Source organism: Prionailurus bengalensis, chromosome B2 (assembly GCF_016509475.1).
Source record: "Prionailurus bengalensis isolate Pbe53 chromosome B2, Fcat_Pben_1.1_paternal_pri, whole genome shotgun sequence".
Taxonomy (NCBI): domain Eukaryota; kingdom Metazoa; phylum Chordata; class Mammalia; order Carnivora; family Felidae; genus Prionailurus; species Prionailurus bengalensis.
In genome coordinates this window covers 141,980,572-142,007,163 of record NC_057349.1, presented here as the reverse complement: position 1 = coordinate 142,007,163, position 26,592 = coordinate 141,980,572, and the positions used below count along the sequence as shown (strand labels likewise).

The window sequence follows — 26,592 nt, the reverse complement described above, 5'->3', positions numbered from 1 at the left end:
ATGATGGATGTCTCTTAAACAGTTTCCCTCCGGTAATGCAAACTACCTGAGGTACAGAATGAACCACAAACTTGCGTTCTTGCACACTATGCGTCAGTCTCATGGGAATGGGAGTGACACAGATGTCACCGAGCCCAGAGTAATTGCCAGGCTTTTTCTGCAATGGCGGCATTGCACTTGGGGAGTTTAGACCCCTGCTGTCCAATATGGTGGCCACCTCCACTTGCAGCTCTTAAGTGCTCGAAAGGTGGCTGGTCTGAATTGGGATTTTTTTTGCAAGTGTAAAATACAAAACAGATTTGAAAGATTTAGCACAAAAAGGAGAATATAAAATACCTCAAGAGTCTCTAAATATTGATTACATTTTCAAATGAGAGTACGTTGAAGAATTGGGTGACATCAAAATTATAAGAGTCAATTTCACCTGTTTCTTTTTACTGCTATAAAGTCACTACTTCTAGAAAATTTAAATTGATGTGCTTGCATTTGTAGCTCATTGTATATATGGTGCTGGTTTAGGCAGTCCAAAACATCCATTGGACATTGCCGGAAAATCTCCATACATTATTTATTAGGGTGGCGGTGGGAAGGTTCGGGCCCAGGACTCTGCCCGGATGTACACAGCATGAGGCCTCAACGCTGGTACGGATCTTCATTTCCTTTTCATTCTATTTGCTCTCAGAGCCATCTATCGTTCTTGCTTTCCTCAGTGGTATGGGAATGAAATCAGGAAGTCTGCAGAGATGGGCCCAGCTCACAAGACTGTATACCACAAACCCTTTAAGTGCCTTGATGCTGAAGTTATTTTTAGAGCTAAATTCTAAATAAGAACAACCAAAGCCCCATCCCCGGAAGAACATTTTGCTTTTTTCTCATTCTTCAACCTATCACCGTACTGGCCGCACATCTAACCGCGGACCTCTGTCAAATGTGCAATTGACTCTTCAGCCCCGACCACTCTATTTCTGTCCATTTACATCAAGACCCTTACGTATCGAATGATACATTGGAGACTAAAATCCTAACATAAGCCAAGTTTCTTTTGTTTCCTATCAGAACAGCCCCTGTGAGTTCTAACAGCCCTATGGTTCTCTCCCAGAACCCTAGTCCACCCCTCACCCCTTGCCTCTGTAACTGCCACAGCCTCCCCAAGTATATCTGGCTCCACCCTCCCCCTCTCCAACCCACCTACTTGCTCGCCACTGGAGAATTTCTGTGCACACTGCTACAGTGTGCACAAAGTGATACCAGGCCCCACACGTATAGCATCTCATTTGGCTTTGCCCCGCACCCGCAGTATTATGCTGTCCCTGTTCCAGACAAGGGGACCCCAAGGCCAGAGGGCTGAGTAGTCAGCCCAGATCACGGCCGTGAGTAGCACAGTCAGGGTCCAGGCCGCCTTTCTCTGTGGCTCTACCTCACATCTCTCTTGCCACAGTCCCTCCACACCTGATTCCTTGACACAGACCAGCCTCGTCTCCATCTTGAGCCTCCCACCCCTCAACTTTCCTTCTGGCAACCCCGCCTCTTGCTGGCTGCAGCCCACCTGGACCCACCCCCGTTCCCCTGAGGGCAGCCTTCTCCTCCCAACACCCTCCGCCAAACCCAGGCCTGCCTGAAGACCTCTTGCTCAAAAACCCTGCTCCATTATCAGCCTGGCACCCACTGTCCCCATTCTTGGGGCCAACGGAACTGACCTCTCTGCTTGGGCTCTTCATCTGTAGCTTTCCTTTGAAATCTGAGCATCTATTTGACCCTTCATGCAAATTCCTGATGTCTCTGTAAACTTGGGCAAATTTTTTTTATTCCTTTCAAACCTTGCTTGACCACCCGGAGAACTCCATCACCCGGCCCCGCCTCAACTAACCCATGCCCCAGCGCCGTGGGTAAGTGCAGGGGCTCAGCGATCAGGCAGGGGTTAAATCGTGGCTCTGCTATTTACTAGTTGAGAGATTCTGGGAAGTTACTGGCCTCTTCAAGACTCAGTTTCTCCAGTTGTAAAATGGGAATAAGAGTAGCACCTGAGAGGTACTATTGCAGAGAAGGGAATGAGTGTGTGGAACGCACAGAAACAGTGCCTGGGCTACTGTATGTGCTGAACATGTTTTAGCCATTCTCACTCTCCCCTGCTTCTGTTTTCTGGCCTGTTGAAACCTGTCCTGAGCAGGCGTTACCTGCTGCTGACCGAATTCATTAATTATCCCTCCTCCCTCCATGCACACCGCCCATGCCAGTTAAAGGAAGGTGGCTCGTGTCCCTCTATTTCTCTTTTCAGTCATCAGTTTCTGAAATAACACCCCCCCCCCCCCCGTTTCTCCTACCCTCTGCCCCTCCATTCACCATCTCCTCTGGCAATTCGTGTCCTCCTGTCTTTTGAAATCCAGCTCAGACTTGTTTTCCCCAGAAAAATCTCTCTTGATTTTCTCCTAGGCTCGTGGTTCCCTCCATCCTCACAAATTCAGGTTACATTACATCAGTGGCTCTCCACCCAGGTGATTTCTGCCACTCCCCCGGAGGACATTTGGCATTGTCAGGAGACAATTTTATTGGGGTAGAGGGGTAGTAAACATGGGGAGTAGCATCTAGTGGGTTAAGGAAAGGGATGCTGCTAAACATCCTGCAAACACAGCACAGCCCCCACCTCCACCCCACAAATAATTCTCTGGCCCAAACTGTCGATGGTACAGGCTTAAACCCTATATTACAGTTACCTACCCTTATTGATGTTCTGTTTAACAACAACAACAACAGCCTTCTTGGCCATCTGCGAGGCAAGGAGACAAGACAAGGAGAAACCCAACCTGGAAACACCTAGATCTTGGGCTGCTAGCTTACAGAACTGTGAAAAAATAAATTTCTGTTGTTTAAAAAAAAGTCTTCAGTAGTTTCACTTGTGCATGCCAGCCTCTGGCTAGATTTCTTCAGATTCATCCACAGCACTTAAAACAGTGCTGTGCTGAAAATAGATTGATTAATTGATAATGATTAATTTTCTAACTAAACAGCCAGCCAGGAATATTTTTCATTAAATGTCTGGGATATGTCATCACAAGATGAAAAATAGGCACATAAATGTTTGAAACATCCTGTGCTGGTTGAGAGAAAAATACAGAAGTCTGTAGTTACCAAGCAAAAGTCTGTCCAATGACAGGAGGGTCTGGGGGAGTCAGGCAAACACTCCCCACCCCCCACCGCCATCAACATCAGACACAGCACACAGGCAACCTGTTCATGCCTGGCTTCATATCTGTGTTCTTTTCTAGGAACTTGACCTTTCGGTTGGTATTCATGGGATTAATATCATGTAAGAACAGCAAAATCTGGTCATCCAAATTAAGAGAAACTATGTCTTTTATCTAGAATGCAAGTGACAGTGAGGAAGGCGTGTCAGTGATCTAAAACTGGTGTCCAGGGGCGCCTGGGTGACTCAATCGGTTAAGCATCCAACTCCGGCTCAGGTCATGATCTTGCAGTCCATGAGTTCGAGCCCTGCATCAGGCTTTGTGCTGACAGCTCAGAGCCTGGAGCCTGCTTTGGATTCTGTGTCGCCCTCTCTCTCTCTCTGCCCCTCCCCGACTCACACTCTGTCTCTCAAAAATGAATAAATGTTAAAAAAATTAAAAGAAAATAAAATTGGTGTCAAGTTGTCTAGGGCACAGGTGAACACAACACCTGGCATCTTGTCCCTCGTCTGTCACATGTCTTTCCTGCAAAGACGATAACTAAATAAATAGTAGGAAGAAAAGACGATCCCTCCCAATGGCGCCTCCAGTGGCAGCACCCATAACTGGATGGGGGTTTATAAGCCCCTGACCACTCCTGCCTGAATGAGGAAGTTGAGGAAACGTAGGTGACAGCCACAAGGCATCCATGTGTTACTCTTAATCAACTGCTCTGTGCAGAGTGCTGACCAGCATCGCAGTGGAGATCAGACAGCAGCCCCATCCTAAGTGCCCATGCTTCACCTGCTGGCGTGAAAAGCCTAGCATTCCAATCTATTACAGAGAACTACACACATTTTGGGTGGAACTTGTAATAATAATTACATTAAAGGTCTCTGGCTTGGCGAGAGTATGTGCTGTCCTTGTAGACAAGGCTCAGGCGACATTCTGAGTTCAGTAAGGTAGGCCTGAACCATGGTGAAGTTACATAGAAAAAGCAACTCATGAAGAATCAGAGGCCACCATTCAGAGTGGGCCTTTTCTCTGGGTGCTTTCAAAATTTGTATCAACCGCATGACACAGGAATGTTGCCAGATCCAGTCCAAAAGTTCTGGTCTCACTGATGCTTGGCATGGCCCAGCTCTCACCCTCCCAGATGGATCCATTATACCTAAGTGAGTGTGGAAGATTTACATCTTATAAAATACGTGCCCCCGCGTGCCCTCCAGCTAGAAGTTTTGGCTCTGGAGCCGCCCTGGACAAACGCACATGAGGAGGGCAGTCCTACATTGTGGAGATAGACAGAAACTCCAGCGGGTATCAGCAATCCTTTGATAGGAGGCAAAAGACACACTTCTCCCGTGAGGTATAGGAAGTAACATCTGCAATGTTCTTTTGGTGAGTATGTGATGCTCAGAGGCTTTAGTAACCCTGGGATACTCTTAGAGCCTCACCCCCACCCCAGCCCACATGTGAGCTTTGGAAATAGGTGGCAAGGGTTAAAAGAGAGCTACCCATGAGGACCCATGCAGAGGGGGCTAGCTGGGGCACAATCTGTGATGCTGGTCCCCAAAGTATCCACACAGAAGCTTCGCTTAGATGAGTGCACACCAGATCATTCAGTCCTGGGTGTTCTTCTCAAATCTCTCGTTTGGGTCACAACATCTATATCTTAGAAAATAGACTGCAAGAGGGGCGCCTGGGTGGCTCAGTCGGTTAAGCGCCTGACTTCAGCTCAGGTCATGATCTTGCAGTCCGTGAGTTCGAGCCCCGCGTCAGGCTCTGTGCTGACAGCTCAGAGCCTGGAGCCTGCTTCCGATTCTGTGTCTCCCTCTCTCTCTGCCCCTCCCCCGTTCATGCTGTGTCTCTCTCTGTCTCAAAAATAAGTAAGCGTTAAAATAAATAAATAAATAAATAAATAAATAAATAAATAAAAAGAAAATAGACTGCAAGAAAGAGATCTACTCATTCCCCGACTAATCTTTCTGAGACGCCTGAATCTTGTGGTTGTTCAACTTTCCAGAAATGCTCAGCTCTACCTTCAGGTGTGTGGGATACATAAAAGGTGAAGGATCTTAGGGGCTCCTGGGTGGCTCAGTCGGTTAAGCGTCCGACTTCGGCTCAGGTCATGATCTCATAGTTTGTGAGTTTGAGTCCCGTGTCGGCCTCTGTGCTGACAGCTCAGAGCCTGGAGCCTGCTTCACATTCTGTGTCTCCCTCTCTCTCTGCCCCTTCCCTGCTCATGCTGTGTCTCTCTCTGTCTCAAAAATAAATAAACATTAAAAAAAAAAATTTAAAAAAAAAAGATGAAGGATCTTAAAGGAGAAACTGTACCTCTGATCCAGTGGTTCTCAAAGTGTGGCCTCCAGACCAGCATCATCAGCAACTCCTGGGAGCTTGTCAAAAATGCAAATTTAGCGGGCTCCACCCCAGACCCCTGACTTGGAAACTCTGGAGGGGGCGGTGCCCAGACATCTGTTTGAACAGACCTTTCAGATGATCTCGGTGTATGTTCAGGTTTAAGAACCAGTGGCCTAATCAATAGCATGGAATGTGACCGTATTAAAAACATTAATATCGGGGTGCCTGGGTGGTGCAGTCGGTTAAGCGTCCGACTTCAGCCAGGTCACGATCTCGCGGTCTGTGAGTTCGAGCCGCACGTCGGGCTCTGGGCTGATGGCTCAGAGCCTGGAGCCTGTTTCCGATTCTGTGTCTCCCTCTCTCTCTGCCCCTCCCCCATTCATGCTCTGTCTCTCTCTGTCCCCAAAATAAATAAACGTTGAAAAAAAAAAAAGCCTATTGTTTAACTGTCAATTCTGCTACCAAGGAACATCTATTTAAAAAAAAAAACACATTAATATCATTAAAACCAAACATGATTCTGTTTGGGTATTCCAGAGGATCCCACTGTTTATAGCTTTACAATGACATCAGTAGAAACAGAAAGGAATCTGTTAAGAGTATAATTTGCATTATTACAGTGCTTGGTACTGAACAAGCACTCAAGGATATGTTGAATACATGAAAAATGAATGAATGTATGAAGTCTTTCCAAAAAGGATGGAGTTAAATGCCGTTCTCCCAAGCTTTTCTCTGAAGTGATCCAAAGCAAGATGAAACCATACCAATAATTCTGAGAGATTCTAATAACTACTTGGGTCCAATTCTTTGTCTTTAAACCTGTGCCATCCACTATGCCAGCCCCTAGATGCACGTGTCTCCTGAGCATTTGAGATGCAAGGAGGAGTCCGCACCGAATGTCCCGAAAGTGCAAAGTAAGATTCAACACTGGCAAGATTCAACACCAAAAATAAAAAGAATGTAAAATATCTCATGAGTCCTTCTTAATGTGGGAATACGTGTTAAACGATGATATTTTAGACACACTGGGCTAAATCATATACATTATTAAAATCAATTTTACCTGTTCCTTTTCATTTTTTTTTTAAATGTCACTACTAGAAAATTTACACTGACACACAGCGCTTGCATTATCTTTCTGGGGGTGTGCTGCTCAGTATTGCTTTAACTGTGTTACTTTTAGTTGTGTGAGAGCCACAGGGAGATTTTAGTCCATTTCTACTCTATTGCTTTCTCTTGAGTATAAGAAGCGGCCCAGCCATCACATACTCAAGGACCCTTGGACTTCAAGTTTCCATCCTTCACAGAAAATAAAGAGGGTTTTTTAAAGTGCACACTCCAAATTTTTGATGGTATGTCATATGACTCATCCAGTTGTACTTCTGTTTTCTCCTAGATGGTGTTTTAATCTACAATTTCCAAATAAATGGTCTTCATTTCTGCCCATCTGTGTCAGTTAAAATTTTCCTTCAGGGGCCTCGGAAGGTGAATTTGGATAAATAAGAACTATGAGGAGTTTTTTCCTTACCAAACGTGATGGCAGGAAAAGCGCTCACCGGAGGGCCCCACCATTCTCCCCAGTAGAGCCTTCGCTGGCTTCTTCACATGTACCTTCTACCCGCTGAGTGCTGGCTGCAACGAGTCCTAATGCCCATCTCCGACTCTGGACTACATGGCAGATATTAGTCTACTCATATTCTTAGGCAACGATTCTTAACCTCAGAACTCGTCTGCGAGAAACACAAAATAACAGTTGCTCTGTCTCCCATAACTTAGTCTTGAGTTTTCCAGGGCACAGAAGGGAAGGAAGACAGAGCACACCCATTCCCAAAACTGGATGCAAATCCCTACTCTATAGCATTAAATTCTAAAGGAGGAGGGAGAACGGTCACTTGGAGAGCCAGCAGTGAGTTGGTTTGATTATGACAAAGCTTTGGAGGGTGATTATTTGGGCGTAGTTTCATTGATATCACAGACCCCATGGATCTCACAGAGTATGCAAGCACACAAATGACACAGGGGTGTCGACGACAGGTAAGGGATAAGCAGAGACCCTAAGAGTACGTTATTTGGCAAGTGACTCTCTGTTAAGTTGGATCCCCAGTGTAGACTCCAGCCACAAAACACTCAAAACATGCAGATGTTTTATGAAGCAGAATGACGGATGGTGCCCTAGACTGTTTAAAAAAAAAAAAAAAAAGCTTTTCTCAAGAAATCTTCAGGGAGCCCCTATTGCTTCTTTGACCACAGCACATTCTCTAAATCCCTCCCGCTCCACGGGCCACTAATCCTTTCCCTGACCTGCACCTGCTCAGCCTCTCCTCCCTCTCCTCCCAACCCCGGCCCACCACGCCTCCTCGCCCTGGTCCACTTCCTCTCTCCTCCCCCAGTGCTTTGTCTCCTTTTATTCCTGAGAGGCCTTTCATGCTACTCTACACTTGTAATAAGAAAATGCCTCCCACTTCCAGGGACAAAGAGCCTGCCCACTCTTCTGATTAACCTCCTCCAGTGGCTTTTCCTGAAAAGCCATTCTCGCCTCCCTTCTTCCCCATGCCCTGCACGCTCACCGCCGTGGACCTACTGCTGTCCCAGAGCATGTTTGGCTGAACACGCCCTGCCCATTCTTGGATGAAGTGCCTTATCTTTGACTTCCCTCTAAAACCTATTGACTGACTAACTCATTCCCTCACTCAGAAGAGCTGTTGTTCCATCGTCTTGCCTTATCACCCCAAGCACAGCAGTTAGAAACAAGGCCAGTAATATTCCAGTGAGTCATTTAAGTATCTCGTATTTTGCAGCACCTACAGTTTACTTGTGGGATTTACTTGGGTGTGCAGGCAGCTTTGCATTCTAGCATTATTCACAGAATATGTCATTCTTTTTTTTTATATGTCTTTTAATTCTCTTGATAGTTCTTATTTATTTATTTAAATTCAAGTTAGCTCACATACAGTGTAGTATTGGTTTCAGGAGTAGAACCCAGTGATTCATCACTTACATAGAACACCCAGTGCTCAGCCCAACAAGTGCCCTCCTTAAAGCCCATCACCCATTTAGCTCTTCAAGCTGTATTACAAAGCTGTAATCATCAAGACAGTATGGTACTGTCACAAAAACAGACACGTAGATCAGTGGAACAGAATAGAGAACCGAAAAATGGACCCCAAAACGTATGGCCAACTAATCTTGGACAAAGCAGGAAAGAGCATCCAGTGAACAAAAGACAGTCTCTTTAGCAACTGGTGTTGGGAGAACTGGACAGCGACATGCAGAAGAATGAAATCGGACCACTTTCTTACACCATACACAAAAATAAATTCAAGTGGATCAAAGACCTAAATGTGAGACAGAAAACCATCAAAATCCTACAGGAGAAAACAGGCAGTAACCTCTTTGACCTAAGCCACAGCGACTCGTTATAAGACACGTCTCTGGAGGCAAGGGAAACAAAAGCAAAATGAATTACTGGGACCTCATCAAGATAAAAATCTTCTGCACAGTAAAGGAAACAATCAACAAAACTAAAAGGCAACTGATGGAATGAGAGAAGATATTTGCAAATGACATATCTGATAAAGGTTTAGTATCCAAAATCTATAAAGAACCTATCAGACTCAACACCCAAAAAACAAATAATCCAATAAAGAAAAGGGGAGAAGACGTGAACAGACGCTTTTCTAAAAAATACATCCAGATGGCTACCAGACACATGAAAAGATGCTCAACATCACTCATTATTGGGGAAATACAAGTCAGAATATGTCACTCTTTTTGTGTAAGTAGTTGAAGAGGCTAAAAAACCTTCTAAGGTATTCACGCTCCTGGATTTTCAAGGTTAGGCAAAGGAGGAGGAAGGATTTATTTCTAGACTCTGGGATGGTAACACTGGAATGGATCTTTGCACCCAGTGGGTCAATTTTATTTGCACTAAAACTGAGGCCCAGAGAAGTTAAAACACTTCTCAGGGTCACATAGCAAGTGGAAGAGCTGGGATGCAGGCTCAGCCAACCTAGCTCTAGAGCCTGAACTCATCACCATATACTTTACTAGTAATAAAAACGTACAGGGATCTTGGAATCTGTAAAGCACTAGCAAAAGAGAAGATATTTATATGGTTATCATTAATAACTAATAATAAGGAAAAAGATGCCGCTTATAGGCACTGCCAGGAGGTAATTACACTGACTGCTCCAGGTAAATGAACTGCTGGTTAGCTAACCCCCTGAAAGCCTGACGGTCCTGAGGACTTGAGAGGAGAGGAAGCATACATGGGTGGAGAAGGCAGACACAGGTTGGTTCCCCCTCCCCAGGTGGGAGCAGAGAGGCCTTAGGGCTGCGCTTCTCAGCCTTCACGGGTCTTGTTACAAATGCAGCTTCTCAGTCAGGACAAGGACTGGGGCCTGAAGTTCTGCATTTCCAACAAGCTCCCGGGAGATGTTGATGTTGCTCCTCCACGGACCCCTCTTTGTGTAGCAAGGACTTAGGGATTCGGTTTCAGAAGCAAAAAAGTCAAGGGATGGGTATTTGCACCTGTCTCTCTCAGAGCCTCAGCTGTCTGCAAACCAAGGGAGTTGTCCGGGATGATGTCCACAGTCACTGACGTCCCTTGGCGACTCAGAGCGTTGCTGGGGACCAGCTCACCTGGAGTCAGGGAGGCGGGCTCCCCAAGCTCTTTCATCGATGGAATCTGTGCATTTCAGTGCCCCTGGCTGGGGAGGGGTGGGCCTCTATTTTCCACGAACACGCGCCAGACCCTTGCTCTTTCCTTTGGCCATATTCTTGAGCCACGCGGTCCCAATCTCTCCATCCCTTCCATGCCACCAGCCTGTCCTTCCCTTCCTTGCAGCTTCTGGCTTCCTCTGCTCACTCACAGCTGACCTCTTCCTCACCCTGGTTAGTGGACCAACCTTCCCCCTTCTGCGGTTTTGTATATGAGAACTGATTATAATTACAGTATGTTTCTTCTCTCTTTCTCTCTCTCTCTCCTCCCTCCCTCTTTCCTCCCTCGCTTCCTTCCTTTCTTGCTTTTGTCAAAGCATGTCAACATTGCTCTTTTTGCTGATTTAACAGACTCTAAAGAATGTAACATTGGTGCCGTGAGAGAGAGCCATCTGAAATGAAGTGATCCCTTTGTTTTTAGGGTGGGTTCGTTAATTCTCCAGAAGAGATTCCAAATGTGTACATGGGTACACTTCTGTAAGTCCAGCCTTCAACTTAGTAAGACTTATTGTGTTAAAAGAGACACCCAGCGGATTCGGGATGGGGAGTACAGAGGTCACCAAAATACCGCTGTGGATTTAGGAATTCAGATTCAGAGGCTCAGCGCAGCGGGGACAAGAAAGCGCGATCTCGGCAAGTGCCCTCGTCTCAGTTTCTCTTCCTGTAAAAAGGAGGAAAATCCCACTCGCCACCCACAAGGCTCTCTGGAGGACTGCTCTGTAAAGGGCATCCACCAGGGGTGGGAGCTGCAGAGTACTCTTCTCTGTCCTTACAATTCTCCATCCCAACCATCACAGTAAAATGTCCTAACCTCGCAAACCCGTGAATACATTTACATCAGAAACTGGCCTCGGTTCCAACACATGGTGCATTCCCGCAAATTTGGATTTCTACAGGAAGAAGACATAATATAGACTTCAGTGAACATCCTGGATGAAAAACACCCCTCTTCCTAAATCCTCTGGAAAAACAAAATCTCTGGCTCCTTCCTTCCCTCAGAACTAGAGTTTTCAAAATCTTGTGGTATTTCCCCAAATACCACAATTTCGAATTGTGACATCTGGTTCCCAGCTCTCCCAGGCTGGATTACTTTTTAAAGAGACAATGAGGAATTCTGACATTCTGAGTTGCCACCCTGTGTTGGTATGGGAGAATCACTGCCTATCCTTCCTTGGCATTAGTACGCACTAGATGTTTCTAGCATTTTCCCTTAAACGAGGAATCTTCTTCCTCTTCTTTTTTTTTTTTTTTTTTAATTCCTGGGATGCCATTTTCTTCAAAGGCCTTGTCCCTTCCAGAAGGTATTTTAGACACGGCGGGACACCCTGCTCCCCTCTTCCCTTAACTCCTTCACGAGTATCACAGGGCATGTGGGCATCAGTGAGAGTCCCAAAGGACAGAAGTCCCAAAGGACAAAAGGCAGTCAGTTTCAAGAGGGACGTCAGATTGCCTGGACTTTCCTGGCAGTTCCACTCTCTCCACACAATTGGGCCCGGGATTTGAGAACCAGGCCCTGTAGCCACAATGTGCTGGACATGGCTCTCTATTTCTGAGTCATGGAGATGATGGGGGAGTCAGCCAACAGGATGGGAGAGTCGGATGATGCCCACAGCCTGGGGGGGTGAGAAAGCAACTTAGGGAAAATAGGAAGGGCTACTTGCTCCACTAAGACCAGAAACTCTCACTCAGAGCCTGGCTCCCCAGAGCAGCCAGACCACGGGCAGTGGTCTGGAGCACAGGGGGTGATGGCGGATGGGCCTGTGTTCCCAGCTCTGGCCAAATGACCTTTGACCAATCACTGTCCTTTCTGAGCACTGGCTTTCTTGTGACTAAAATAGGGACAATAGTGTCTGAACACCATGGAGTGGATGTTGTGAGTATAAAGGAAGTCCTACATAGACAGGGCTGAGTATGATACCCGGCACGAGAGAGGCACTCAGTGAAAAATAGCTATTACCATCATTCTATCTTTCAGCATGGACCGACCAACCAACTGCTTTACAGGAAAAGCACGCAGAATATTTTACTTCAATGGACACAGGTAAATGCTGATGGTGCATGGAAGAGGAAGTGCCAAAGCTAATGGAGTGGCATCATGGTTACTCTGTTAAAGAAGGCGGCAGGAAGCAAGAAGCAGGGCAGAGACAATGGCAAAGGCGGAAGGAATCCCACACAGGCAGGTGTAATTCAAGTCCGAACAGAGTTTCCGGGTCTGGCCAACTGTTCATGAAAGGCCAAAATGTCCACTGCAAATAACAATTACACAACGGATAAACTGGGATCATTTTGGAGGTGGGAGGGGAAATGCAAACAAAAATTGGGGGGAAGGGTGAGAAAATATCACCTTCTGAAAAGAAAATTGGCGAAAGCCAATCAAATTAACCACCAATGACCCTGCCCTTTCTCTTTTTGTATGTTCTACACTGTGGCATCCAGCATATAGCACACAGAGTGACTCAAAGTCTAAGGAAGGTTTAATCACAGATCGATCACAGACAACAAACTAATCGTGAGGCCAAAAATAAATGAAACAATCACATTTTAAAGCAATTTTATGGTGAATGTCATCAGTAAAAATAACCAACACAAAAAGAAGCCAGTATTGACTTAAAAAATTAAATCGCCAGGAAAATCTGTCTTACTGGAAATAACAGTTCCGTAAGAAAATTCATAATGACAACTTTCATGACAAAAAGCCTGATTAATGAAAACATTCTTAGTTTTAAATTTTATGCAGAAATGACTCTAATCATAATAATTTTAGTAAAATAAAAACAGCAATGGGAAAAATTGGAAATGGTGTAGCTTTACAACAGATAAAATTGATTAAGGTCTTAAAATGGCTTAGAGTATTCGTTCGCAAAGTCTTTTCTTCAACAAGAATCCATCAGTGTTGTTAAAATTCCAATTAAAATGCTTCCACTCTTAAACACAGAATTAAGATGTCTCTAGGGAAAAAAACTCTAGCAAGTCAAATTGGCGGATGAAAACATCCTGTTCCCATGGAAGTCTTCCCAGGAATTGCGCTATGTAGGATGGGGCGGAACCGCGGCTGGTTGGCCAGTGTTTCCTCGGGATCAGAAACAGCCGTGCTTCCTAAACATCTCTTCTAGAGGATGTCCAGTCCAATTTAGGAAATAAGGAAAGATGAAACTTTCGTCTTAGAAATGGTGATTGGTTCTGTGTACTTCAAGAAAAGAGGTTGATGAGAATCTGACCAAAAGAGTAGAGGGTAGAGGATGAAAGAGAAGAAGAAGAGGAAGGGGAGGGGAAGTAGGGGGAGGAGAAGGGGGAGAAAGAGAAATAGGGGAAGAAGGAGGGAGAGGAGGAGGGGGAGGAAGTTGAGGGGGAGGAGGAGGAAGAGGGGAGGAGGAGGGAGAATGAGAAAGAGGAGGAAGGAGAGAAGATGGGGGAGGAAAAGGAGAGGGAGAAGTGGAAGAAGAGGAGGGAGAGAAGGAGGGGGAGGAAGAGGAGAGGGAGGAGGGGGGAGAAAGAAGCAGATGAGGCAGAGGAGGAAGGAGTGGAGGAGGGGGAGGAGAAGAGGGAGAAAGAAGCTAAGGAGGGGAGAGGAAAGGGGGAGGAGGGGATGAGGAGAGGGAGGAGGGGGAGGAGAGGGAGGAGGGGGAGGAGAAGGTGGAGGGGGAGAAGAGGAGGAAGCAGGGGGAGGGAGAGGAGGAGAGGGCCAGGGAGGAGGGGAGGGAGGAGGGAGAGAGAGAGGAAAGGAGAGAGGGAGGGAAAGAGACAGAAGGAGACCGAGAAGGGAGACGCACTGTGACTAGCAGAGTGGTGTTCTGGCTGTCCAGTGAAAGTTGCACAGTGGAGGTAATAATTCTTCAGATTCTGCCGCTGCCACAGCATAGGTGAGTTTTTTAAAGACAACCCTACTTCCTTTGATAGAATTCCGCCCTCACCAAGCAACTATTTGATCTGTGATCAATTTATCATCTTTTTCTTTTACGGATCCTGCTGGAACTCTGTAGTGTCAGGGTTACCGTGACACAGGGAGAGAGTTTCCTAAATAACTAGGCTTGCTTTTGGGAGTCCAGCAAGCTGAGTTCACATTTCAACTCCTCCTGGACTCCCTCTCTTGGCATCCTCAGGACCAGTGGGGCTGGGAAGTGACCACACACATAATGAAAAGTAGAGAGGCAGACCCACCACTTTCCCCCATTTTGATCCCTGTAAAGGTCTATCCCTACTTGAAATGAAATGCTTTGATCCTGTGATTTATAATGCAGTATCTCATAATTTTTTTTCCTTTTTAAAGATTTTTTTATCTTATTTTTTTATTTAAGAGAGAGAGACAGAGAGAGAATGAGTGGGAGAGAGGAGCAGAAGGAAAGTGAGAGAGAATCCCAAGTAGGTTCCACACTAGTGTGGAACCTGATGCAGGGCTTGATCCCACGGCCCTGGGATCATGACCTGAGCTGAAATCAAGAGTCAGATACTCAACTGACAGAGCCACCCAGGTGCCCCTCTCATCATTTTTTTTCCTAACTCCAAATCAGTTGCTTAGTATCTTATCATCCCCAAGTGAACCGAAAAAGCTGAGTCTCCAGAGGGTCACATTTCCAAGCAGGACTCCAGGGACTTTAGGGACCCCAGTGAGACCTCCCTGCACCCCTGCTGCCATTCTTGGGTGTATTTTTAGCTGCAGTGTAACTCATCAGGAAAGGTGTTCCAGAAAAAAGAAGTGTAAGGCATTTCGGGAGACTTGTAACAGACTCTGAGACACTGAGTCTCCTCCTCCTCACCACCTACTCCCCTGCAGAAATCTGAAGGCAGGGAGCTGTGCCCGCCCTCTACCCACAGCTTCCAGCAATTACTCAGATGGCTGGTTTCCAGCGGCGATCCTGGGCTTCTGTAAGGAGACATCTACTACAGATAATTAGGATTAATAACTAATAATAAGAAGTTTCCAAATGTAATTTTCATTTTTCCTTCTTTCGTTAGATGGCACAAAATAAATGTGCTAAGATTTCATTGAAACAGAATCTTATTCTCCACAGCCAAGTAATATAGGGGAGGGAGGACTCCTTTTAAAGAATTAGACCAACTGTGCAATTTATTCCTACCACATTTCAGGTCGAGAATTCTTTTATAAGAATCTATGTATGTGGAAGGTGAGAAGAGAACTAGGTGGGAAAAGAGAAGAATTTTTCTACTTTTCTTAAAAGACAGACAGACAGAAAGAAAGAAAAAGAAAAAGAAAGAGAAAAAGAAAAAGAACCCAACCAAAAAACCCCAACCATTTACTAAGCTGATGCTGAAAAGAACCTTATAGGATACGCATCATTGTTGCCATTTGACAACTAGCCTAACGTCACACAACTAGAGGTGAGTGGGCCCTTCTTCCTCTTCTGCTCCCATTGTCCTCCTCTCCCCTTCCTCTCTTCCTCTTTTTCCCTGACAGCTTTATTGTGCTATAAACTTACAAACCTAACAGCTAGCCTTTGGAAATATACAATGTCATGACCTTAAATAAATGTGCTGGATTGTGCAACCAGCACCACAGCCCAAGTTGAGGCCATTTCCAGCAAGTTTTCTGAAGTCCAAGTGTGGTGACCATCACTCCTGCCCCCACCCCAGGCAATCACTCATCTACTTTCTGTCTCTAAAGATTGCCCTTTCCAGAGATTTCATACACATGGAACTACACAATATGTAGCCTTCTGATCGGACTTCTTCCGCTTAGAGCGTTTTTGTTATGTTTATTTATTTTGAGAGAGAGAGTGTGTGAGCAGGGGAGGGACAGAGACAGAGGCAGAGAGAGAATCCCAAGCACGCTCCTCACTGTCAGCGCAGAGCCTGATGTGGAGCTTGATCCCATGAACCATGAGATAATGACCTGAGCCATTATCAAGAGTCAGATGCTCTGGGAATGCAAGCTGGTGTAGCCACTCTGGGAAACAGTATAGAGGTTTATCAAAAAATTAAGAATAGAACTATCCTATGACCCAGCAATTGCACTACTAGGCATTTATCCAAGGGATACAGGTGTGCTGTTTCGAAGGGACACATGCACCCCCATGTTTATAGCAGCACTATCAACAATAGCTAAAGTGCGGAAAGAGCCCAAATGTCCATCGATGGATGAATGGATAAAGAAGATGTGGTGTGTGTATATATATAATGGAGTATTACAATAAAAAAGAATGGAATCTTGCCATTTGCAACTATGTGGATGGCACTGGAAGGTATTATGCTAAGTGAAATTAGTCAGAGAAAGACATATATATGAGTTCACTCCTATGAGGACTTTAAGAGACAAAACAGATGAACAAGAGGGAAGGGAAACAAAAATAATATAAAAACAGGCAGGGGGACAAAACATAAGAGACTCATAAATATGGAGAACAAACAGAGGGTTACGGGAGGGGTTGTGGGAGGGGGGATGGGCTAAATGGGTAAGGGGCCCTAAGGAATCTACTCCTGAAATCATTGTTGCACTATATGCTAACTAATTTGGATAGAAATTAAAATAATAATAATAAAATTAAATTAAAAAAAGAAAACATAGTGTATATATACACAATGGAATATCACTCAGCCATCAAAAAGAATGATATCTTGCCATTTGCAATGATGTGGATGGAGCTAGAATGCATTACACTGAGTGAAATAAATCAGAAAAAGAGAAGTACCATCAGATTTCACTCATAAGTAGAATTTAAGAAACAAAACAGATAACATATCGGAAGGGATGGGGGAAGAGAATAAAGGGAGACAAACCACAAGAGACTCTTAACCATAGAGAACAAACTGAGCATTGATGGAGGGAAGGAGGGTGGGGATGGGCTAGATAGATGATGGGTATCAGGAGAGCACTTGTTGTGATGAGCACTGGGTGTTCTATGTAAGTGATGAATCACTGAATTCTACTCCTGAAACTAATATTGCACTGTATGTTAACCAACTAAAATTTAAATTTTAGAAAAAGATGTGGTATGTATATACAATGGAATTTTATTTAGCCATAAAAAAGGAAAGGTTGCCATCTGCTACAACATCGATGAAACTTGAATGTATTATACTCAGTGAAATAAATCAAAGAGAGAAAGAGAGACAAATACTGTATAGTCTCATTTATATAAAGAACTTTTAAAAAAAACAGAGCTCATAGATACTGAGAACAGATTTAATGGATTGGTCATTGCCAGGTAAGGAGGGTGGGGGTGAGCATAATGGGTAAAAGGGGTCAAAATCTACAAACTTCCAGTTACAAAATAAATGTCATAAGGGTATAATGTGCATCACGGTGACAATAGTTACTAATATTGTATTGCATATTTGAAAGTTGCTAAGAGAGTAAATGTTAAAATTTCTCATTACAAAAATAATTTATTAGCTATTTATGGTTATGGATGTGAATCATATTTATTGTGGCGATCATTTTGCAATCTACACAATTATCGAATCATGTTGTACACCTGAAACTAATATAATGTTATGCTAATTGTATCTCAATTAAAAAGCAAGAAAATTATTTAAAAAAAATTTTTTTTCAATGTTTATTTATTTTTGGGACAGAGAGAGACAGAGCATGAACGGGGGAGGGGCAGAGAGAGAGGGAGACACAGAATCGGAAACAGGCTCCAGGCCATCAGCCCAGAGCCTGACGCGGGGCTCGAACTCACGGACCGCGAGATCGTGACCTGGCTGAAGTCGGACGCTTAACCGACTGCGCCACCCAGGCGCCCCAGAAAATTATTTTTTAAAAAAATATACTCTTTCCTGTAATGAGATTGTGGGTGATGGTTATTGTCCATACTGTAAATTTTGGAGTTCTGTTTTTTGGGTGTCTGAGCCTCTTTAAAAATTATTATTGGGGCACCTGGGTGGCTCAGTCGGTTAAGATTCCAACTCAGTTTTGGCTCCGGTCATGATCTCACGGTACGTGGGTCTGAGCCCCACATTGGGCTCTGCACTGATGGTGCAAAGCCTGCTTGGGATTCTCTCTCTTTGTCCTCTCCCCTCAGTCTCTTTCTCTCAAAAATAAATAAACAGTTTTAAAAATTAAAAAAAGTCAGATGCTCAATTGACTGAGCTACCCAGGCACCCCTTGCTGAGTGTGTTTTTAAGGTTTATCTGTGTTGTAACATGTGTCAACACTGGACTCCTTTTTATAGCTTAATAGTATTCCACTATGTGGATATACCACATGTTGTTCATCAGTTTGCTCACTGATGGACAATTTGTGTTGTTTCCAGTTTTGGGGTTTTAGGTACAAGGCACACCAGAGACATATGTTGTCACTCCTCTTGGATAAATACCTAGAAATAGAGTTGCCAGGTTGTAGGATAATCTATGCTTAACTTCTTGAAGAATTTTAAGGAAATGTTTTCCAAAGTGGCTGCACCATTTTACATCCCCACCAGCAATACGTGATGGTTCCAATTTCTCCATACCTTCACCATCATTTGTCACCCTCAAGTCTTTTGGATTAGAGTCATTCTAGTGGGTGTGAAGTGGTACCTCATTGTGGTTTTGATTCGCATTTCCCTTTTAACTAATGATATTGATCCTGTTTTCGTGTGTTCTTCGGCCATTCATATATCTTCTTTGGAAAAATGTTCAAATCCTTTACTCATTTTTATTTTATTTTTTTTTATTTATTTTTTTTTTCAACGTTTATTTATTTTTGGGACAGAGAGAGACAGAGCATGAACGGGGGAGGGTCAAAGAGAGAGGGAGACACAGAATTGGAAATTGGCTCCAGGCTCTGAGCCATCAGCCCAGAGCCTGACGCGGGGCTCGAACTCCCGGACCGGGAGATCGTGACCTGGCTGAAGTCAGACGCTTAACCGACTGCGCCACCCAGGCGCCCCCCTTTACTCATTTTTAATTGGGTTATCTTATTATTGAGTTGTAAGAGATCTTTATATTCTGGATACAAGTACAAGATATTTTTATCAGATATATGATTTGCAACTATTTTCTCCCAGTCTTTGGCTTGTTTTTCTGTTTTCTTAATAGTGTCTTTTTAAAAATTATTTATTTATTTATTTATTTATTTATTTATTTATTTATGAGAGAGAGAGAGAGAGAGAGAGAGAGAGAGAGAGACAGAGCATGAGCAAGGGAGGGGCAGAGAGAGAGGGAGACACAGAATCTGAAGCAGGCTCTGGGCTCTGAGCTGTCAGCATAGAGTGTAAGGCGGGGTTCAAACTTGTGAACCAGGAGATCATGACCTGAGCAGAAGTCGGACACTTAACCAACTGAGCCACCCAGGCTCTCCTAATGTGTATTTATTTATTTATTTTTTTAATGTGTATTTATTTTTAAATGTGTATTTATTTTTTTATGTGTATTTTTTTTATTTGTGTATTTTTTAAATGTGTATTTTTTTAATGTGTATTTTAAAATGTGTACTTTTTTTTAAAATGTGTATTTTTTATTTTGAGAGAAAGAGAGAGCTCAAGCAGCGGAGGGGCAGAGAGAGAGGAAGAGAGAATCCCAAGCAGGCTTCTCACTGTCAGCACAGAGCCCAACCACGGGGCTGGGTCCCACAAACCATGAGATGATGACCTGAGCCAACATCAAGAGCCCGGACACCCAACCAACTGAGCCACCCAGGTGCCCCTGAAAGGTGTCTTTGAAGCACAAAACTTTTTAATTTGATGAAATCCAATTTATTATCTTTTACTTTCGTTATAGATCATGCTTTTGGTGTCTATGTAAGAAGTCTTCGCCTATCCTAAGGTCATGGAAATTTTCTCTATGTTTCTTTCAGAAGTTTTAGAATTTTAGCTCTTAAATTTAGGTCTATGATCCATTTTGAATTAAACTGTGTGTAAGGTATGAGGTAAGGATTACTTGTTATGGGTTTCTTGAGCTTTTCTATTTCTTCTTGAGTCATTCTTTTGGTAACTGTGGCTTTCTAAGAATTTTTATATTCATCTAAGTTGTCTAATTTGTGGCATAAAGTAAAAATCCTTTTACTATCCGTAGGGTCAACGGTGAGGCCTCTGCTTTCATTCCTGATTTTGGTAATCTGTATCTTCTCTCTCTCTTTTTTTTTTTTGGAAGGGGTTGGGGATAGTATAGTTAAAGGTTTGCCAGTTTTGTTAGTCTTCTCAAGGAACTAACTTTTGGTCTCATTGATTTATGATTTACCCTGTTGTTTTCTGTATTCTATTTCTTTTATTTCCAATGTCATTTTTAATACTGCCTTATTATAGCTTGCTTTGAGTTTAGTTTGTCCTTTTTCTAGTTTCTCAAGGTGAAAGTTTCAGTTACTGATTTTTTCCATACTTCACTCCAAAGCAAATTGGCCCTTCAGGGAAGCTGCTGGTTTTCAGAGCTTGCCCTGTCCAGGTTGAACTTTATCACCTTTGGAATTTGGGTGGGGATTGAAGCAGCTCCAGGTGAGAACGTCATAGACACCCACTCTACTTAACCAAAGTCCAACAGTTTTTCATGAGTAACTGCTCCTCAATACAGCTGAATTCTAGAGCCATGAAATGATTGTGACTATTTTTTCCAATTTTTCTGTTGCTTCTTGGGGAAGGGATGCGCAGAGCAACTCATGTCTGCCATGCTCGCCTGTCTCTAAAGCCCCTCTGCTCTTCCTCACAGGAAACAAGATTCAGTTTCATCCTTTACCCCATCTAGTTCTCTCACAGATTCTCTGTCTCTGAGAGCATGAGGCAGCGCTGGTTTTAAGAATGTTCATGTTGAAAAATACTGCTCTTAGGATATATACGGCACTTCAGTGAATCACTCAACTTCTTCAATATTAACAAGCAAGAACGGAAACTCTCTTAGGGAATTCCGGTGGCACTCTTTATCATCCCCAGTTCCTAATCTTGTTGATTTTGCAGATGCTCCTTTCACTAACCAAGAGGTGGGATAGCAAATAGGATCACAGCAGGAAAATGCTTCAAGGCCAGTGTGAAGAGCTGGGCTCTTTGCACACTGCTTGAGTCGAGGATTTTCTAGCTGCATGCTAATGTGATGTAGGTACAGACCGTGCAGTTTCCATAGGCCCAGTTCTGTTTCGAAGGAAACTGGGCCTGTCTCTCCCCTGGGACATGATGCTCTGGAAAGAATAAGGGCTGAGACCCAGGAGACCTGGGTTCAAGGGTCTGGCTCTGCCACTTTCTCCCATTTAGCCTCTTTGAGGCTCTGTTTCCTTATTGGTAAGATGGATGTAATAACCCAATACTTGCTTGGATATGATCAAATTCAGCAATAGCCATGGGTAGCCTTTACAAATGATTCTCATGCTATAAGTGCAAGGCTTTAAATTACGAATTAATTCATAACCAATGTCTTGAAATCCCAAGATGCGGTGACTAAGAGACGGTCTGTCTCTCCACTGCTGATTCTTCCTTCTGCTTCCCTGCCTCAGGACACAAGAAGGCTGTGGCCCAGCAGACCCCCACCAAACACTCCCACCATTAAGTCATTCACTGCCCCCCTCCTGCACAACAGGGATGTAGGCAGATACTCAGAGGACACAGTCATGCTTTGGTACTTGGGGATGGCAGACCACAGCAGGTGCTGTCTCTCAAGACCCACGCTTGTGTTTCTTTACACTGCAAAGCAGGGGGGTCTTTCGGCTGAGTAAGCCTGGGAAGGGAAGCCCACGGCGTAGGAGGACCAGCGGGAGGGAACTGTCAGGTGGGTTTTCATGCTAAGCTTTATGTTCACACGGAGTGATCACAGCCCCTCTGACACTCTTGTCAGATTATCACTGCACCACCGCCAAGCCACATGGTCACAAATGCAAACTTTTAAGAGCAAGAGGCATCTCTCTTTTCTTAACCCAAAATACAACTTTAAAAGTTTGCTCCGTGAGGGATTAGGATTTGTTTCACTATGTTTTAAAATGTGTTGCTATAAACTTTTAATCCTAGGATACATATCTAAGGAAAACCAAAGCTCTTCAGCTCAATAACATATCACAAATATGTATCTTGTCCATGCCTTAATAAAGGAAGTTCTGGGTCCTAGGCTGGATAACCCAGACAGCGGGGTAAGATGTAACCTCTCCAGGTTTCTGTTACAGAAACTAGCATGAAGTGCATAAAGGGAGCAGAGGGCAGCCACCTAAAACTATGGGTCTTTCATAACAGAGGCTCCTTCTCAGAGGAGCTTGGGTTTCCAAGAAGCATCGGGAAACAGAACTTGGCGCCGACCCTCACTTGATGGCATCGCCAGCCCGCCTCCAGCGCGCCAGCCCCTGGGCCTTACCTCCAGCCACTTTACACCCCACCTCTACTCAGGTCATCCTGCTGCGGCGGGAACGAAGACTTCCGGGACTCCTCCCCGGCTAGGCGTCACCGTCCAGTGCCCCGCCTGCCCCTCCTGCACGGGCACCTGGGCCTGTCCTTCCACACTGTGGCCGAGCCAAGGTGGGAAGGGACCCGAGGCTAAGGGCAGACCTTCGTCTGCTTTTTTGCCTTTCCAGGTTACCTATTTGCCTTTCCAGGTCGGCGGCTTCATCCGGCGTGGCTCGCGGAAGGACTCCCGGGTCACTGAAGCTGGTGCGAAGCAGGGTCCCCATCACAAAGAAGAAGAGAATGCCACCAACCACGGGGATGGCGGGGGTGATTTTCACTGCTAGATACGGGCAGCTGCCAACAGGTTGGGAAGGCAGGAGGAGAGGGGAAAGAGAAAGGAAATATAATGTCAGTAATCAACAGTGAGCAGTCTATATTTTCCAAGAAGCTGAAAGCTTCTTTGGAGGAGCAAAATTGATTTCCATTAAAAATTCATCTATGTTAAGCATTTACATTTGGGGAGGTCTGCAATTCTCTCTTGTGGACAGCTTCACCCTCCCTGTCGAGCCACAAAACCCCAGGCCCTCTGCTGCCACAGTGCTACTCGGGAAAGACACTGGAAGAGGAGAGAAAATCATCCCACTTGCACGATCAATGCAGGATGAACAAGAGCTTGTACCCCGCGAGCTATCAATACAGCTAGTGAATCTGTGCCGTCTTCCCGGCCTTCCCGGAAACTGCACAAGAAAAGAAGACGCCGGCTTAGAACCATCTTCCCCAGACCCAGGCTTTCCTTCCTGAGTTGAACACCTTCCTGGCCCAAAAGCTGAGAAGCGCAAATGCACCCTTTAAAGGCAAGAAACCGTTTTTCAATATTTTGGAGCTAATCTGTCCAAAAGAGGTTAATGAGCTATGGAAATGAACTTGCAAGCTGGTTTCTGAAGAAGACTAAAGGCATTTAGGCAGGTGGACTATAATAAACCTCTGCTTTCCAGAAGGCATTTTTTTTTAAAATATGAAATTTATTGTCAAATTGGTTTCCATACAACACCCAGCGCTCATCCCAACAGGTGCCCTCCTCAATGCCCATCAGCCACCCTCCCCTCCCTCCCACCCATCAACCCTGTTTATTCTCAGTTTTTAAGAGTCTCCTATGGTTTGCCTCCTTCCCTCTCTAACTTTTTTCCCCCTTCCCCTCCCCCATGGGTTTCTGTTAAGTTTCTCAGGATCCACATAAGAGTGAAAACATATGGTATCTGTCTTTCTCTGTATGGCTTATTTCACTTAGCATCACACTCTCCAGTTCCATCCACGTTGCTACAAAAGGCCATATTTCATTTTTTCTCATTGCCACGTAGTATTCCATTGTGTATATAGACCACAATTTCTTTATCCATTCATCAGTTGATGGACATTCAGGCTTTTTCCATAATTTGGCTATTGTTGAAAGTGCTGCTATAAACATTGGGGTACAAGTGCCCCTATGTACCAGCACACCTGTATCCCTTGGGTAAATTCTTAGCAGTGCTATTGCTGGGTCATAGGGTAGATCTATTTTTAATTTTTTGAGGAACCTCCATACTGTTTTCCAGAGCGGCTGCACCAGTTTGCATTCCCACCAACAGTGCAGGAGGGCTCCCATTTCTCCACATCCTCTCTGGCAGCTATACTCTCCCGATTTGTTCATTTTAGCCACTCTGACCGGCATGAGGTGGTATCTCAGTGTGGTTTTGACGTGTCTTTCCCTGATGAGGAGTGACATTGAGCATCTTTTCATGTGCCTATTGGCCATCTGGATGTCTTCTTTAGAAAAGTGTCTATTCAGGTTTTCTGCCCATTTTTCACTGGATTATTTGTTTTTTGGGTGTGGAGTTTGGTGAGCTCTTTATAGATTTTGGATACTAGCCCTTTGTCCGATATGTCATTTACAAATATCTTTTCCCATTCCGTTGTTTGCCTTTTAGTTTTGTTGATTGTTTCCTTTTCAGTGCAGAAGGTTTTTTATCTTCATGAGATCCCAATAGTTCATTTTTGCTTTTAATTCCCTTGCCTTTGGGGATGTGTCAAGTAAGAGATTGCTGTGGCTGAGGTCAGAGAGGTCTTTTCCTGCTTTCTCCTCTAGGGTTTTGATGGTTTCCTGTCTCACATTCAGGTCCTTTATCCATTTTGAGTTTATTTTTGTGAATGGTGTAAGAAAGTGGTCTAGTTTCATCCTTCTGCATGTTGCTGTCCAGTTCTCCCAGCACCATTTTTTAAAGAGACTGTCTTTTTTCCATTGGATATTCTTTCCTGCTTTGTCAAAGATTAGTTGGCCATACTTTTGTGGGTCTAATTCTGGGGTTTCTATTCTATTGCATTGGTCTATGTGTCTGTTTTTGTGCCAATACCATGCTGTCTTGATGATTACAGCTTTGTAGTAGAGGCTAGAGTCTGGGATTGTGATGCCTCCTGCTTTGGTCTTCTTCTTCAAAATTACTTTGGCTATTCAGGGTCTTTTGTGGTTCCATACAAATTTTAGGATTGCTTGTTCTAGCTTCGAGAAGAATGCTGGTGCAATTTTGATTGGGATTGCATTGAATGTGTAGATTGCTTTGGGTAGTATTGACATTTTAACAATATTTATTCTTCCAATCTATGAGCATGGGATGTTTTTCCATTTCTTTGTATCTTCTTCAATTTCCTTCATAAGCTTTCTATAGTTTTCAGCATACAGATCTTTTACATCTTTGGTTAGGTTTATTCCTAGGTATTTTATGTTTCTTGGTGCAATTGTGAATGGGATCAGTTTCTTTATTTGTCTTTCTGTTGCTTCATTATTAGTGTATAAGAATGCAACTGATCTCTGTACACTGATTTTGTATCCTGAGACTTTGCTGAATTCATGTATCAGTTCTAGCAGACTTTTGGTGGAGTCTATCGGGTTTTCCATGTATAATATCATGTCATCTGCAAAAAGTGAAAGCTTGACTTTATCTTTGCCAATTTTGATGCTTTTGATTTCCTTTTGTTGTCTGATTCTGATGCTAGAACTTCCAACACTATGTTAAACAACAGCGGTGAGAGTGGACATCCCTGTCGTGTTCCTGATCTCAGGGAGAAAGCTCTCAGTTTTTCCCCATTGAGGATGATATTAGCTGTGGGCTTTTCATAAGTGGCTTCTATGATGTTTAAGTATGTTCCTTCTATCCCGACTTTCTTGAGGGTTTTTATTAAGAAAGGATGCTGAATTTTGTCAAATGCTTTTTCTGCATCAATTGACAGGATCATATGGTTCTTATCTTTTCTTTTATTAATGTGATGTATCACATTGATTGATTTGTGAATGTTGAACCAGCCCTGCAGCCCAGGGATGAATCCCACTTGATCATGGTGAATAATTCTTTCTATATGCTGTTGAATTCGATGTGTTAGTACCTTATTGAGAATTTTTGCGTCCATATTCATCAGGGATATTGGCCTGTAGTTCTCTTTTTTTGCTGGGTCTCTGTCTGGTTTAGGAATCAAAGTAATGATGGATTCATAGAATAAGTCTGGAAGTTTTCTTTCCCTTTCTATTTTTTGGAACAGCTTGAGAAGGATAGGTACTATCTCTGCTTTAAATGTCTGGTAGAATTCCCCTGGGAAGCCATCTGGTCCTGGACTCTTATTGTTGGGAGATTTTTGATAACTGATTCAATTTCTTCATTGGTTATGGGTCTGTTCAAGTTTCCTATTTCTTCCTGAAAATGGTATTATTACAACCAATCCCTCAGAAACACAAGCAATTATCAGGGAATACTATGAAAAAATTATATGCCAACAAACTGGACAACCTGGAAGAAATGGACAAATTCCTAAGCACCCACACACTTCCAAAACTCAAACAGGAAGAAATATAAAACTTGAACAGACTCATATCCAGAAGGCATTTGAGTTACCAATTGAAGAGCATGGCCCAGCTCAATTCTACAAAACCCCTTCACTGTCTTTCAGTCCTAGGAGCAGACATTCAGCAAGGACTGTGAGGAGTCAGGGAGACTCTAGTCTACACCAGCTGGGCTCTGGGGATCCAGGCACCAGAACAGCTTTAAGCACTGCACCCTGGCCCATTATTACTGTCCCTTGACTCCACAGAGGTGGCGAAT

The 26,592-nt window shown here is 44.0% G+C and overlaps 1 protein-coding gene and 2 long non-coding RNA genes across 3 annotated transcripts in view; 2 read left to right on the top strand and 1 right to left on the bottom strand.

Annotated features, from left to right (window-relative positions):
• ZDHHC14 (zinc finger DHHC-type palmitoyltransferase 14) overlaps nucleotides 1-26,592 on the bottom strand; it is a 293,821-nt gene that overhangs the window by 97,301 nt on the left and 169,928 nt on the right. Inside the window, 1 exon segment of the mRNA XM_043593110.1 lies at nucleotides 22,662-22,822. Coding sequence (XP_043449045.1) covers nucleotides 22,662-22,822 — 161 coding nt within the window.
• On the top strand, nucleotides 13,911-15,744 carry LOC122490401. The gene is made up of 2 exons (XR_006299154.1): nucleotides 13,911-14,101; nucleotides 15,013-15,744. It is a non-coding gene; the product is annotated as an uncharacterized LOC122490401 (long non-coding RNA).
• LOC122490400 lies at nucleotides 19,824-22,761 on the top strand. The gene is made up of 2 exons (XR_006299153.1): nucleotides 19,824-22,600; nucleotides 22,678-22,761. It is a non-coding gene; the product is annotated as an uncharacterized LOC122490400 (long non-coding RNA).